Consider the following 13841-nt stretch of genomic DNA (forward strand, 5'->3'; position numbering starts at 1 on the left):
GTCATGGCGTTCTTCAGATATTGATCGGAAACCGATTTTCAGCTTAAGATTACCACCAATTTGACCCTTGATCGACTGATCTCAAAATTGAAATAGTTCATCTGTTGGTCATGACCAATCATACTACCAAGTTTAAGGTCTCTGAGCCAAAGAGTTATTCAGATATTGAATGTAAACCGTGGGGACGCAAAGACAATCAATCAGATAACTTTATGCCACCCTTTGGGGCATAACAATCCGAGGTGCTGTATTATAGACATACTAACAAGTATAAACTTAAAAAGGTTTAATGTTTTTAGTTATAAGTAAAGTGTGACACAAGCCTTTGATGAATAAATGAAACATTTTACTCTTCCAGTATATAAGGGTTATGACAACAAAACAGGAGCATATATGAGACATTTATTCAAAGTCATTTTAACGAGTTAAATTTTATTTATTTTCAAAATAAGCATTTCTGATATTTAAAATGAATCTTATATGATTGTATACTCAACAATTAGCAAGAATACAATGGTCTTAATAAACAAATTGTTCTGTATTGAGAGAAATGCAAGAAGTACTTATTACAGCAGCATCCTAAGTAAATTTTAGATATTTTCAATTAGTTATAAAGAAAAAAATGATATCTTTCCGAAATCATATACGAACTTCAAAATGTTTTCACTGCTTCAGCATAGAAATAAAAGTAGATGTGATATTATTTTTTTTATCTACATTTAACCACAACTATTCTATATGTTTTAAGTCCAATCCCAGTATATTTTAGTAATGAAAACTCATCGACATGTATGTATATCAAAATGACTTCCCTAACCTTTTTGACGTTTTTAAACCCCACGTGTAACAAAAAAAGTGCATTTATCGCAAAAACAAACCGAAAGTATAGTCTAATTTAGTCAACGTCAATACGAAATTTGCATATCACGCGTCTTTCTCAATGCAAAAAAAATATAATTTAATTAAGAAGTAATTTGTTTAGATATGTTTTAAACAAAATAATCAGACAGTAAATTTTATAAAATATTCAATTGAAGGCCGACATTAATTTGAAAAAAGAGGGTAATTAGACAACGATACGGCCATGCTTATTGCAAAGCTGGGCTCCGTACAGTTACCACTTTTAATCATTTATTTTATTATATTTTATGATTTTTCAAGTTTCCCTATTTATTAGGAATCAGATTATTTTAAATAAGCAAAACATCCTCAGAAACTTTTTATCTAAGCTTTGATGAATCGGGTCCTAAGGCTGGTAGCTCAAGCTATAATAAAACTCGAAGCCTACGAGTTTGGGGACAAATTATTAAACACCCATAAATGTGCCCATATGTTTTTAATAACGGTATAAATTAAGACACACCCGGTACGTTTTTTGCATCTTAATGTTTCTTCTTTTCTTTAATCAGATTATACAATTGATGGTTCATACAGTTTTTTTTATCAGACATATTTTATAGTTTATTTTACAATAATAATGTTGGCTGGTCCATTTTGATCACTTGACCCTCCATGATAAACATTGAAAGCTATTCAAAACTAACGTCCACGCGACGTCAACAAGAAAGACTGATACCAAATTGTATAGAACAACTTCATTTACTGCTGCGTTTAAGATACATAAGTCAATGTAGATGTTCGAATATCTACCTACCTAACGACCATCATAGGTAACTGATTTACAAACCCATGGTAACTTGTTTCAGAAAATGTAAAATTCAGAACTGTGTTGTTTCCACTCTGGAATGTTTTGCCCGAGTCAAATGAAATCCTGAAATCCACGCTGTGACTGTGTCCATGAACAACAGGGGTCGGACATTTAACCATACTTGTATGCACAAATTCACCTTTTGTGTGTGTTTTCCCAAACTGACAGACAATGTCCTTGCAGATTGCTCTTTGGAAATTTCTACCAAAGATCCGAACGCTGGTGACATTTTTGATTGGGCCTTCAATTGGAAATAACCTAAAGACTTTCGGGGTGGGTTGACTAACTTTAAGGTCACATGCCTCATGTTTAATGTCCGCAATAAAAGAGTCCCATGCAATTTGCCATTTCTGAAATGCATTTATTTTTTCGCCATCATCCATTGAACTATAAGTGAATGAGTTGTTAGCGAGTTGTTTTAGGTCCTTCAAATTCAGTCCCCAAGCCATGAATGCTTCATACCAGTCTACTGTAAACTCATTGTAGCCCATTGTCCCTGGGTCATCGGCTCCCAAAACAACTGGTATTCCAGACCGAATAAAGGTTATCGCTGGGTGGTGACGCTGATCTGGAACATATCCTAGCAGCATGTTACTTACTGGATTTGCTTCCACGGCGATTCGTTTTTCTTTTAATACTTGCATGAGATAAGGGTGTTTTATGAATCCCAACCCGTGTCCAACTCTTTTTGAGTTAAGTATTATGGCCTCATATACATTTTCAAGGGTAGACATCTCGTCATCAGGATGGATCGAGGTCAGCAGGTCATCCGGCCAGCTTGTTTCCGCGGTGTGAAAGTAAAAAGGTATATGCTGATTCTCGCCCTTTGCAAAATCATCTATGAAATGAAGAAGGGAAAATCCTTTATCTTCTTCAGAGATGAGATCAAATCCAGACACAATATCCGGATATTTCTTTCTTAACTTTATTGCACGGTCAATGTCAAGCATTACACGCTCTCTACTCTTATAACGTTTTCCGACGACGATATCTCTGTAGCCAATGAATTTTGGATACACAGCCTTAAATTTAGCAAGCTCCTCTCGAACAGTTGTAAACCACGTATCTCCTTCGTCATCTAAGTCCAAATACTGGTGGCCACCTGGATACGAATCGTTAAGGGCATACAGACCGTAGCCACTTAATCTGGCCTCCAGATACTGAACATTTTCATCTAAAGCTGCTTTAAACATTGCCTGCAAGTGTTGGCGTACATATCCTTGAAAATATACGAGGTTATTTCCCGCCATTGAAAACATTGGTCCCATCTCTTTCCAGCGTGTCTCTGAGTCCGTCGGACGCGATTTTGCCCTCTGGTCCATGACATTAAGCAAGGTGACGTGTTTTAGTAAGTTTTCTTCACTATAGCGAGTTGTGTTTGACAAAATTCGAACCCAGCCTTTCGGTGGAGTGTCATAAAAGTTAAGCTCCCATTGGTGAGATCCGTTCTTGGTATTAACACATAAATAGTTTATTAGGTAGCTTCCGAATATGATATCAAGCATAACCTTCTTGTCAAGTATGTGACCTGGAAAGTGGTACAGCGTATATGTTGATTTTTTTTTTCAATCTCACATGTAAACAAACGAAATCATTTATGAATGTCAAGCTAATTAAACAAGAAGCAAATTCATGTTGACTTATTTCGAGAACTTAAATTCATGCATATAAACTTGTGAAGGTTTCGAACATTATTTTGAAAATGAAACCTATTTGTAAACATTTCCTTTTTAACTTAACTTGAATTTTTTTTTGAAGTACAAAATGCTTTATATAAGTTGCATACTGTTCAGTTTTATCATGACATTTTAAGTTATGAAAGGTTTTATTTAAATGCTCTACACGAAACCACAGTATCTGCACTTTACTTTATCGTACATGCTATCCCATGTCCGTCAACTCAATTGGTGACTGCTGAAATACCTTGATGAAGGTGCATATTTCCTCCTTTCGGTAGTTTCTTCAACACGGCGTATACTTTCGACGCCCGAATCGTTGGGAGAACCAGTTCGATAGGACGGGACGGTGGAAAATCGTGTCGGGTTCGCTCGAGCTCTTGGCGTTTGAGGAAGCCGAGATAATTGTCAGCGATAATTTCGTCCTGCAATAATGGTAATGACAGTTATGATAATTTATGGTGGGTTTTATTGTAAAAAAGAATCCAGTGTCATTGACATAAACCTATAACAACATCCACTAAACAGTAAGGTACAAAATACAACAACAGCGATTGGCAAGGACGTTGACAGATATTCTATGGTGTAAACATCGTTGCATACTCGTATTTTCCTTTTTGTATTTATTGTATCGCAGATACAGAAGTTCCAATGCTAATTGTAAATCTTAAAACTGTGTACATGCGCCATAGTATGATTAGTACCACCATTGACCTAACACAAGGTATGCATTAAATTTGTAGTTGTCTGAAAACTTGTTTCTACTTCGGTGTGTTAACAAAGCTACAGCGTCCTAATACATATCTTGCCTGCTATTTCGTTTTTCACTGTAATAGAAAATTCCATGCGCTATAATTTTGGAGTCTATGACAAACAAATAAAAGCGATTGAAGAACATGTGGCAAGTATTTTTTCTCATGTTTCCGCTCCAACAATGCTCCCGGAACGACTGTAGTGTAGCCATTTTGTTCCAGGCTGGTAACATGTCGTATGACATCACAAAACAAACGTCATCATGGCATAACTAAAATGATATTACTAAAAATGCCAATACGAGTTACGTCTCCGTTAAAGAAATCGTACTAATTTATTCCTTCTATAAACGGCATTATAGTCTAAATTCGATAATACTCATTATATCAGTGTCACATTTACAGATATACAGATTGTCTCTTACTTAAGTAGCTTGATTAGGCGACTGGGAAGTCGAATGTTCAGGGGCCGTGTTCAATAAGCATCTTAGTGAATATTTTCAACTTAGTGAAAATTTCCTAATTTTTGAAATTGATTATTTTAGAAACCCGCTACATTCATCAGATGCATTCATATGCATATATTGTTTAGACCATTTTCTTGCTTATTTTCATATTTTTGGAGTACAAACATTGTCGTTTTCTAGAAATTCAAATTAGAAAAAGGATTTTTTTTCACTTAGTTGAAAATTGTTACTAAGATGCTTATTAGAAACGGCCCCTGACCTAAGGTTAGGGTAAACAAGCTCATCATCCACCTAAGAGATTTAAGTCCATGCGCAATATTTTTGTCAACAGCTACTTACTCTAGATCTGGTAAATGCGCCAATGCCTGGTCGTTATATATGTTAAAATAACCCTTCATTGAAAGTTTCAATACGCTAACAACGCTAACATTTTTCTTTAGCTCAGTGATTGGTAAAATTCTTAAAAAAGGCTTTTGAAAACAGCGGACTTGTAAAACGTTAAAATCAAGATATTGAAGTTAATGAATTATATCAGTGCAACACGCACGGTTTTATTTCCTCTTATCTAAATCTTAAGTTTTTAAAATAAGAATTTTTAATCTGCAAATAATTTTGTCTCAAAATAAAAAGTAGATCATTTTGTCACGAAATGAGAAGAAATGTTTATAACCATGGTTATGTTGTTTTTGTCATAAACCAGAATGCCTAGAGTATCATTATTTTAATGTTATTATGAACTCATCAATCAATCGTTCTATTCGAAATTATGACTGAGAGATGCAAAGTTATTCATGTATTTAAAGAAAGATGTTTCTTAGTAGCATGTATTAAATACAGTACAGACCTACGTTTCTGAGGGCATGGAGCATATTCAGTTTACAAACATTACATCGAACCTGGCAGATACATAAATTCATTCGAACCTAGATATTCCTTGCTGTTTTAAACCATTAAAAAAGATGCGAGATACAATATGTTTCATTTATTCATCATGTACGCTTTCAGACTGACATTAATTTTCTGCATACACGTAATTTGGAAGTTATTTATTACACGTTTAAATACTTTTTAAACATGAATTGGTTATCTTGCACTGGAAATAGAGCCTGCACATCATGTTCTAAAATGCGTTAGTTTTAGTCTCTGATATATGGAAAACGCTCATGCAGTCTAGAATAAAACAATGCAAACAGGCCATTTTCTGGATAAGCCCAAGATATATTCTGGTCTAGCTACGCCCCTACTGAACGGACACCACCATTACCATTTGACTTCAACTTTAACGCACTGACAATATTGCATACATATATATGCTCATTTCTAATTTATCTTTTATTATTGAACGTAGTGAATATCCCATTATGTTATACTCTCATAAAACATAAAAATATTATATATAGTGCGTAAAATTGTGTTGTTCCCACATACGTTTGTTAGAACAATGTTGTTGTTTGCATGCTCCTTCTCTTTCTCCTCCAAAAGGTCCCTCTGTCTCGCGAATTTGTACTCCATGTAGCCTAGCTTCGATGTCTCTCCCATACAGAAACACACACAAACTATCCACACCAGCAATTGTCGCCAGCTGCACATGTTGGTAAAACACAGCTGCATTCAAGCGATCAATGTGCCTTCAGATTATCTGTTGAGGTTTTCGAGATTTGCTCATCGCCTTTTCTTAAACCTCAACAATTAAAGATGGCTTCCATTAAGATGTGTCTGCCTTTGCAGTTTTTGAGCCTGAAAAGTATCAACGAGTTGGCCTAAACTTGAAGCATGTAGAAGTTTTAGGGCCGATTGTTCAGAATAACTTTGTTAATGTCATCGTTGTTAACTTTCAAATATTTACGACGTCGAAAGTTTTACGACGACACGGGTGATCTGCAGTACTTGTAACAAATATTGAAGCAACTGTTTTAGCTAAATTCATTTAATTAAAATCTTTCAGTTCACCATGCAATAGTTCACCTTATATAATTAACCTTGTTAAAAACTTTCCGCCCTTAGTGTACTAGTCTTAATACAATGAGAAATACAGAGACAAGCTCATCTGCCATACACCAACGATGACCCTGAGTGGCAATGGTTAAAGCTTTATGAATACTAAACGAGATACGTACAGAAACATGAATCTATGAATTATGATAGACAACCATAGTCAAATGCTCAACGCCAAATACGCACAGCAGCAGTCAGACGGTTGAATTCAAGATTTCATTCGATTGGGGAAATACATTACTTAGTGAGGGCATGTTGGGGTTAAAGTTATTTATAAGTTTTCAACCTAACCGTCTTCCCGGAACATTTATCAATTATTAAAACTTATAACAATAAGCCTAATCGAAGCCAGCATCAACTTGAAGACGATGAATAGAAAGTAATTCAAAATTTTAGTACTCCATGACCAAATACTGACATTACATGCAAAACGAATAAATCTAGCCGGATATACACTGACATCACCTGCAAACGAATAAATCCAGCCGGATACACAGGAACAAGTTTTAAAGTTACGATACAATAATTCAAATACAGCTATCCAACATTGTTCGCCTTAGTATTTCAATATTTAAAACTGTGTGCTGTGAAAGTATTTAAGATATTCTTTAGATTGTTGATTTATTTTCGTTTTGATTCACTTGATTATGTACTGTGAACGTGGTATTAAATATATACATGTCTTGTTTCCTTACCACGATGATTTCATCACATGGCGGTTCATGGCGTTGATTGAATTCTAAAGCAGAATATTTAACTGAATACAAGAAACACTTGTTATTATCGAATATGTCCTAAAATCCTTCTTTATTTACAAATGTTTAGCATGTTTTGAAGGAAATTGCTGCATATATTCATCACAAATATATAATTGCTTTCATGCGATGAAAACATTAGAAATAAACAGATCACATTACAGGTAACATGTCGTTGTATTCTGTTTGTTGAATTAGTAAATTTAATTCCTTTTCGTTTTATTTATTAAATGTTTCGTTTTGTTTTTTAAATATTTTTTATAAAACAAACGTTTCCAACGTAGACAAACACGAAAGTACAATACAAATATTTTGTATTATAACAACAACTAGCTTTTAATATTTTATAACACTTCTGAACGTATTCTCTACTTCAACATGCACACTTTAACAATAAGGAAGTATTATTCATAATCACTGGTGTAACAATGTTTGTGCGAAATAATTTCCTGTGTATGCGGCATAAAGTGTCACTATGAAATACTTTCCTTAACGCATAACGACATGTACAAAAGCATAACTAATTGCATTCAGTTAAAGCACAGAAGAAAAATGTCACCAACAGTTAAGATTGAATGTCAAAATGCCTAAACTAAATAAATAAATGAAAATATATGGGATGGAAACAACAGTGATAGATTTGTATCCGATTAGATGATAAACTGTATTTGACAAAAGTAGATTCAAAAAAGTAAATTTAAATATGAACTTAAAATGGCCTCTACCCTCCAGTGAACGTAATTAGAACATTCGATAAATATAACTATAAAAAAGCTACACAAACTAGATATTTTTCAACAATAGACAAATAAATTAATTATCATACCGGCATAACATCGCCACGAAACAAAGTAAACCAATTTCTATCTTAGGCCACACCAAATTAATAACTTGTTCATCGGATTTCCCGCACCTATTTCTTCAGAAAAGCATTTTTTTATCACTTGCGCCCACACAAACTAAAAAAAGGGTTATTTTTTTCACGAGCGCTAATTTGTTTAGCAGAATGTAGCCTTTCGATCGTAACAATTATCAAAACACCGGCTCAATCATGCAGCCGCTCTAATTAAAGTCAATGAACAATATAGACCCGGATACAAGCGTCTAGATGATCGAGACTAAATTGGCAATATGAAAATATTTTTCTTCCCGATTCTTGAAAATTACGTCAATAAATGACAATTCTACACCATTTAAAGTTTGATTAAAATTTGGACAAATGTGTTTGTTTTAATTTGGCTCACGCTAATAGTAAACGTATATATACTGGGCAAGATGTGCTGAATTCTATCGTGAATGACAGTGATTATCCAAAGTTTAAATTTGGTTCGGACTTGACGGGAATTCGGATGACCGATAGAGTGAAAAGACAGTTTCCAGTCGTTCATCTATACCTACTACACATGTCCAGGTAAAAACTTCAGGTGTGTTTTTTAACTTCTTTGTTGTTTTGCTGTTAATATAGCAAATATGATGTATTTTTGTATTATTTGTTTCCTTTAAAAATATTTATACATTTAATGATTTATGCATGTTTTTTTTTGTATTTTGCTACATATCAGAGTATAGTGTTTATTTAATTCATATACAATACATGTACAGTAATAGAAAAATAAAGTTTGGCCAAGAAACGAGCATCACCTTTCTTGTGTTATCATCAGACTGTGTCAGTAATGCATACTACAATGAACATTTATGTATAATATTGCTTATTAAAATTTCAGCTTCCTCTGACCCAGCGGATCATGAAATTCCTGTCCCGATGAGGCAAAAAGGGTGTGCTTGTGGTGGAGGCCTTGGTCGTTAATGAGTCAATGTTTGTGGACAGTAGGATGACTCTAAAAATTAACCTGACTGACATTCATATGTGCTTTATGCAATCCCATGAGTTTTACCATTCACACAAAAACATCAAACAAGCCGGATTGTGTATATTTTGTAAATATTAGTCAAAAAGGATAAAAAAGATGCAAGACTGTGTGCTTGGAAAAAGGTATTAATTCCACTTTGTGTTGCGAATAAATGTTTGTAGATTTTTTAGATGTTGATGTGTATATTTAAACTATATATGGCAAACATTCAAGTGTTATATATTTATGCTGATTGTTTTTTTTTATTTTTTATTATTAAATATTCCACATTACGCAATACAATTGATCATATACATACGTAATGTATAACGTATGGTGTTTATTATGTAATGCTTATTTAAGAAGTGAAGGTGGTGTCGATACAGAAAAGAATAGACATTTTTATATTGTTAAATAAACTGATAAAAAAAGAAAATAAAAGACAAAAAAGCAGAGATCAATTTTAAACTAGAAAAAAAAATAACAAGTAAATAAAGAGTTTATAAACTACGAAAGGTAGAAAGAAAAAAAAGACTGTACTAGAGGGTGTTGCTTAAATGTAATTTTTCTTTTAATACATGCCATTTTTGTTCGTGGACTGTTAGTTTGTCATTCATAAATGCAATTTCATGTTCGATTTTGTATCGCAAACCTATGTAGTTTTTGAAAGCTGTAAAAGTTGGAGTAATATCTCTAAGCTTCATAAAGTATATCAAATATTTCAACAACACAATCAAGAAATTAATGAGATGACTAAAATTTGATTTTTGAAAAAATCCAAAACTTATGATTTTAATATTTAGATTAATTGGGATATTTATTGACAAGAATAGGTTATTAAGATTGTTCCACAAATTTTGTACAAGTCTACATTTCCAAAAAAGATGTTCCATTGTCTCTATATATTCTGAACAAAATTGGCATAAGCTGGAGTTTGTGAGCTTGCATTGATATAGGTATCTGTTATAGGTAAGCCTATAAAAGTATTTGTACTGGAAGGTTCTTATTGTTGTATCAATGGTGCATGTTAATGGCAATGTAAATATTTTATTCCACATAATTGTCTCGAAATCTGTTCCTAGAATTTGATTCCATTTATCTTCTTTACCATGGTTTGCTTTAAGGGTTTTTATTTGTAATGTATACAGAATTTTATTCGGTTTTTGCTTAGTATTTTCAACCTTTTAAACAAGTGAGACTATGTCATGATTTACTATTGATTCTTCTTTTAATTTATGATTGGTTTTTGTCTATGAAAAAATATCGCCTATTCTTGTATTTTCTTGAAATATTTTTTTGCTATTTATGAAAATTGACACAATCAGTATTTGCAGTACAAAAGAAGTAAAAGTGTCTTTTGTATATATGTTTATGTTTTCTAGTACTTGTCTAAATTTAAACAAGATATCTAAAAAAAATAAGGAAAGTCTGCAAATTTAAAAAAGATAGGCGTTAAATTCTGAGAAAGCCTAAAATCAATATGGCGCTGGCTGGAATTTTCTGTGACAAATTTTTAGCTGAAATGGATTACAATACGGTGAAGGTTTTTTGTAAATTCTCTTCCAGAACTAAGATGGCTTCAAGGGCAATCGTGTAGTCGAAGCAAGAGTATAGCTGTAGTTTATATTTGACTGCAAATGCCTATATTCATTTTGTGAGTTATTTTACAAGTCACCTTGTCTAGTCATTTCCATTGCATGAGATATGACAATGTATTTAAATAGAGAATTATTTTTAACCAAGTTTTCCTAAGGAAAAGTGGACAACCTAGTTAATAGATTTGGATATGCTATTGGGCAGGCAGGTGGCTGTGACCATTGGCGCTTGTGTCCAGGCTTTAACTTAGCCATGCATAGGGTATTTTGAAAAAAAAAAAACTTTTCAAAAAGGTTTAAAAAACTGGAAATCTGTTGTTTTGAGTTTTCTCATTTCTGAAAGAAAGAAATACATTTGCTTGATCTCAAATAGCATTTTTTTTTATCTCAAAGCTAATATTTGTATAGAATTATCTTTTAGTGTTATCATTCTTTCACTGGAAGTTATCCTTGTACTGTTTACTGTAAATTACAATATCATTGTTTTGTTAATAAGTGAATAAACTGTGAGCAAAAGTGAGTTAAATCACTATATATATTTGTTCGCTCTTCGCTCGCTCCTCTTTTTTGCTGAATGCAAAACAAATATTTATGCCCCCCTTTGAAGAAGAGGGGTATATTGCTTTGCACCAGGCATGTCGGTCGGTCGGTCGGTCGGTAGACCAAAGCTTGTCCGAGTGATAACTCAACAATCCCTGGACGTATGGTCATCAAACTTCACATGAAGGTTGGGGCTGACCAGTAGATGACCCCTATTGTTTTGGGGGTCATCGGGTCAAAGGTCAAGGTCACAGTGACCTTTAATGGTAAAATAATTTTAAAGCTTGTCCGAGTGATAACTCAACAGTGCCTGCACCCATGGCCCTCAAACTTGACATGGAGGTTGGGCCTGACCAGTAGTTGACCCCTATTGTTTTTGGGGGTCATCAGGCCAAAGGTCAAGGTCACAGTGACCTTGAATGGTAAAAGGTTGTCCGAGTGATAACTCAACAGTGCCTGCACCCATGGCCCTCAATCTTGACATGGAGGTTGGACCTGACCAGTAGTTGACCCCTATTGTTTTTGGGGGTCATCAGGCCAAAGGTCAAGGTCACAGTGACCTTGAATGGTAAAAGGTTGTCCGAGTGATAACGTGACAATGCCTGCACCCATGGCCCTCAAACTTGACTTGGATGTTGGACCTGACCAGTAGTTGACCCCTATTGTTTTTGGGGGTCATCAGGCCAAAGGTCAAGGTCACAGTGACCTTGAATGATAAAAGGTTGTCCGAGTGATAACGTGACAATGCCTGCACCCATGGCCCTCAAACTTGACTTGGATGTTGGGCCTGACCAGTAGCTGACCCCTATTGTTTTTTGGGCTCAATGGGTCAAAGGTCAAGGTCACAGTGACCTTTAATGGTAAAAGGTTGTTCATGTGATAACTCAACAATGCCTGCACCCATGGCCCACAAACTTGACTTGGAGGTTGGGCCTGACCAGTAGATGACCCCTATTGTTTTGGGGGGTCATTGGGCCAAAGGTCAAGGTCAGAGTTACCTTGAATGGTAAAAGGTTGTCCGATTGATAACTCAACAATGCCTGCACCCATGGCCCTCAAATTTGACTTGGAGAATTGGCCTGACCAGGAGATGACCCCTATGGTTTTTGGGGGTCATCTGGCCAAATGTCAAGGTCACAGTGACCTGGAATGGTAAAAGGTTGTCCGAGTGATAACTCAACAATGCCTGCACCCATGGCCCTCAAACTTGATTTGGAGATTGAGCCTGGCCAGAATATTGTCCCTATTAATTTTAGGGGTCATTGGGCCAAAGGTCAAGGTCACAGTGACCTTGAATGATAAAAAGGTTGTTCAAGTGATAACTCAACAATGCCTGCACCCATGGCCCTCAAACTTGACATGGAGGTTGGGCCTGACCAGTAGATGACCCCTATTGATTTTAGGGGTCAAAGGTCAAGGTCACAGTGTCCTTGAAAGCAAACTCGACAATTCTTGGACCTATGGTCATCAAACTTGACATGAAGGTTGGGCCTGCCCAGTAGATGACCCCTATCGACTTTGGGGGTCATCAGGCCAAGGTCAATGTCACAGTAACCTTTATCGCAAAAAATTTAACAAATCTTCCCCCACTGATTTCTCAACAATGCCTGAACCTATGATCATTAAACTTGACATGGATGTTAAGCCTGACCAGTAGATCACCCTTATTGATTTTAGGATTCATAGAGCCAAAGGTCAAGGTCACAGTGATTTTGAATGGTAAAAAATTGTCAGAGTGATAACTCAACAATGCCTGAACCCATGTCCTTCAAACTTGACTTGGAGTTACATCTGACTTATAGATGACCCCTTATGATTTAAGGGGTCATCAGGTCAAAGGTCAAGGTCACAGTGACCTTGAACGAAAAAAACTTGTCTTGTGATAACTTGACAATGCCTGCACCCATTGCCCTCAAACTTGACATTTAGGTTTCTGGTGACCAGCTGATGACTCTGGATTTTGAGTTCATAGAGTCAAAGGTCATGACGGTCATAACACACTTTATCCTCACACTTTAATGGTCATAATCTTAAAACAGCAACAAATCAGCTGTCATTTCGGTCCATGCATATTTCATTCAATAATGTTTGACAAACATCTGTTGTTTTATTATTATTTCGCTCTCTCGCCCCATTATTTTTTGGAAAAAATCCGATGAACAAGTTATCAATTTGGTGTGGCCTTAACGCAATTTTTAGTGATTTACAATTATTCGATAAAATTCTGAGAAAACATTATAAACACAATGAAACTGAAACGGACAAAAAAGCTTTGAAACAGCTTATTAAAGATGCACTCTAATTCCCAAATAAGATTTACCACAATTAATAATATTGTTTTAATATTCCAAAAGGGATGAATAAATGTCGAAAACAATGGATCTTATGAAGGATACCGAGTTTGATTTGAAAGAAATGAACATAAAACACGATAGTTCTACCTTATGAGACTATAGTAGACCACAGTAAATCTTTTAGCATTCACCAATTATTTAATTTTTTG

At 34.9% G+C, this 13841-nt stretch overlaps 1 protein-coding gene across 4 annotated transcripts; it reads right to left on the reverse strand.

Moving 5' to 3' along the window:
• Window positions 1–387: 387 nt before the first annotated feature.
• LOC128206872 (adenosine deaminase AGSA-like) lies at window positions 388–8386 on the reverse strand. 4 transcript variants are annotated; one of them, XM_052909574.1, is made up of 4 exons: window positions 8180–8386; window positions 6032–6340; window positions 3632–3809; window positions 388–3236 (listed from the first exon to the last, which is right to left on the reverse strand). In XM_052909574.1, exons 2-4 carry the CDS (start codon window positions 6212–6214, stop codon window positions 1651–1653), a joined length of 1947 nt encoding a protein of 648 aa, XP_052765534.1. In that variant the 5' UTR covers window positions 6215–6340; window positions 8180–8386; the 3' UTR covers window positions 388–1650. The 4 variants fall into 4 exon arrangements, with proteins under 4 accessions (XP_052765534.1, XP_052765532.1, XP_052765533.1 ...); XM_052909572.1 differs by lacking the exon at window positions 8180–8386 and adding an exon at window positions 7294–7928; XM_052909573.1 differs by lacking the exon at window positions 8180–8386 and adding an exon at window positions 7064–7928.
• Between the last annotated feature and the right edge of the window lie 5455 nt (window positions 8387–13841).

The sequence above is a fragment of the Mya arenaria genome, chromosome 10 (assembly GCF_026914265.1).
Source record: "Mya arenaria isolate MELC-2E11 chromosome 10, ASM2691426v1".
In the NCBI taxonomy this organism is placed as follows: Eukaryota; Metazoa; Mollusca; class Bivalvia; order Myida; family Myidae; genus Mya; species Mya arenaria.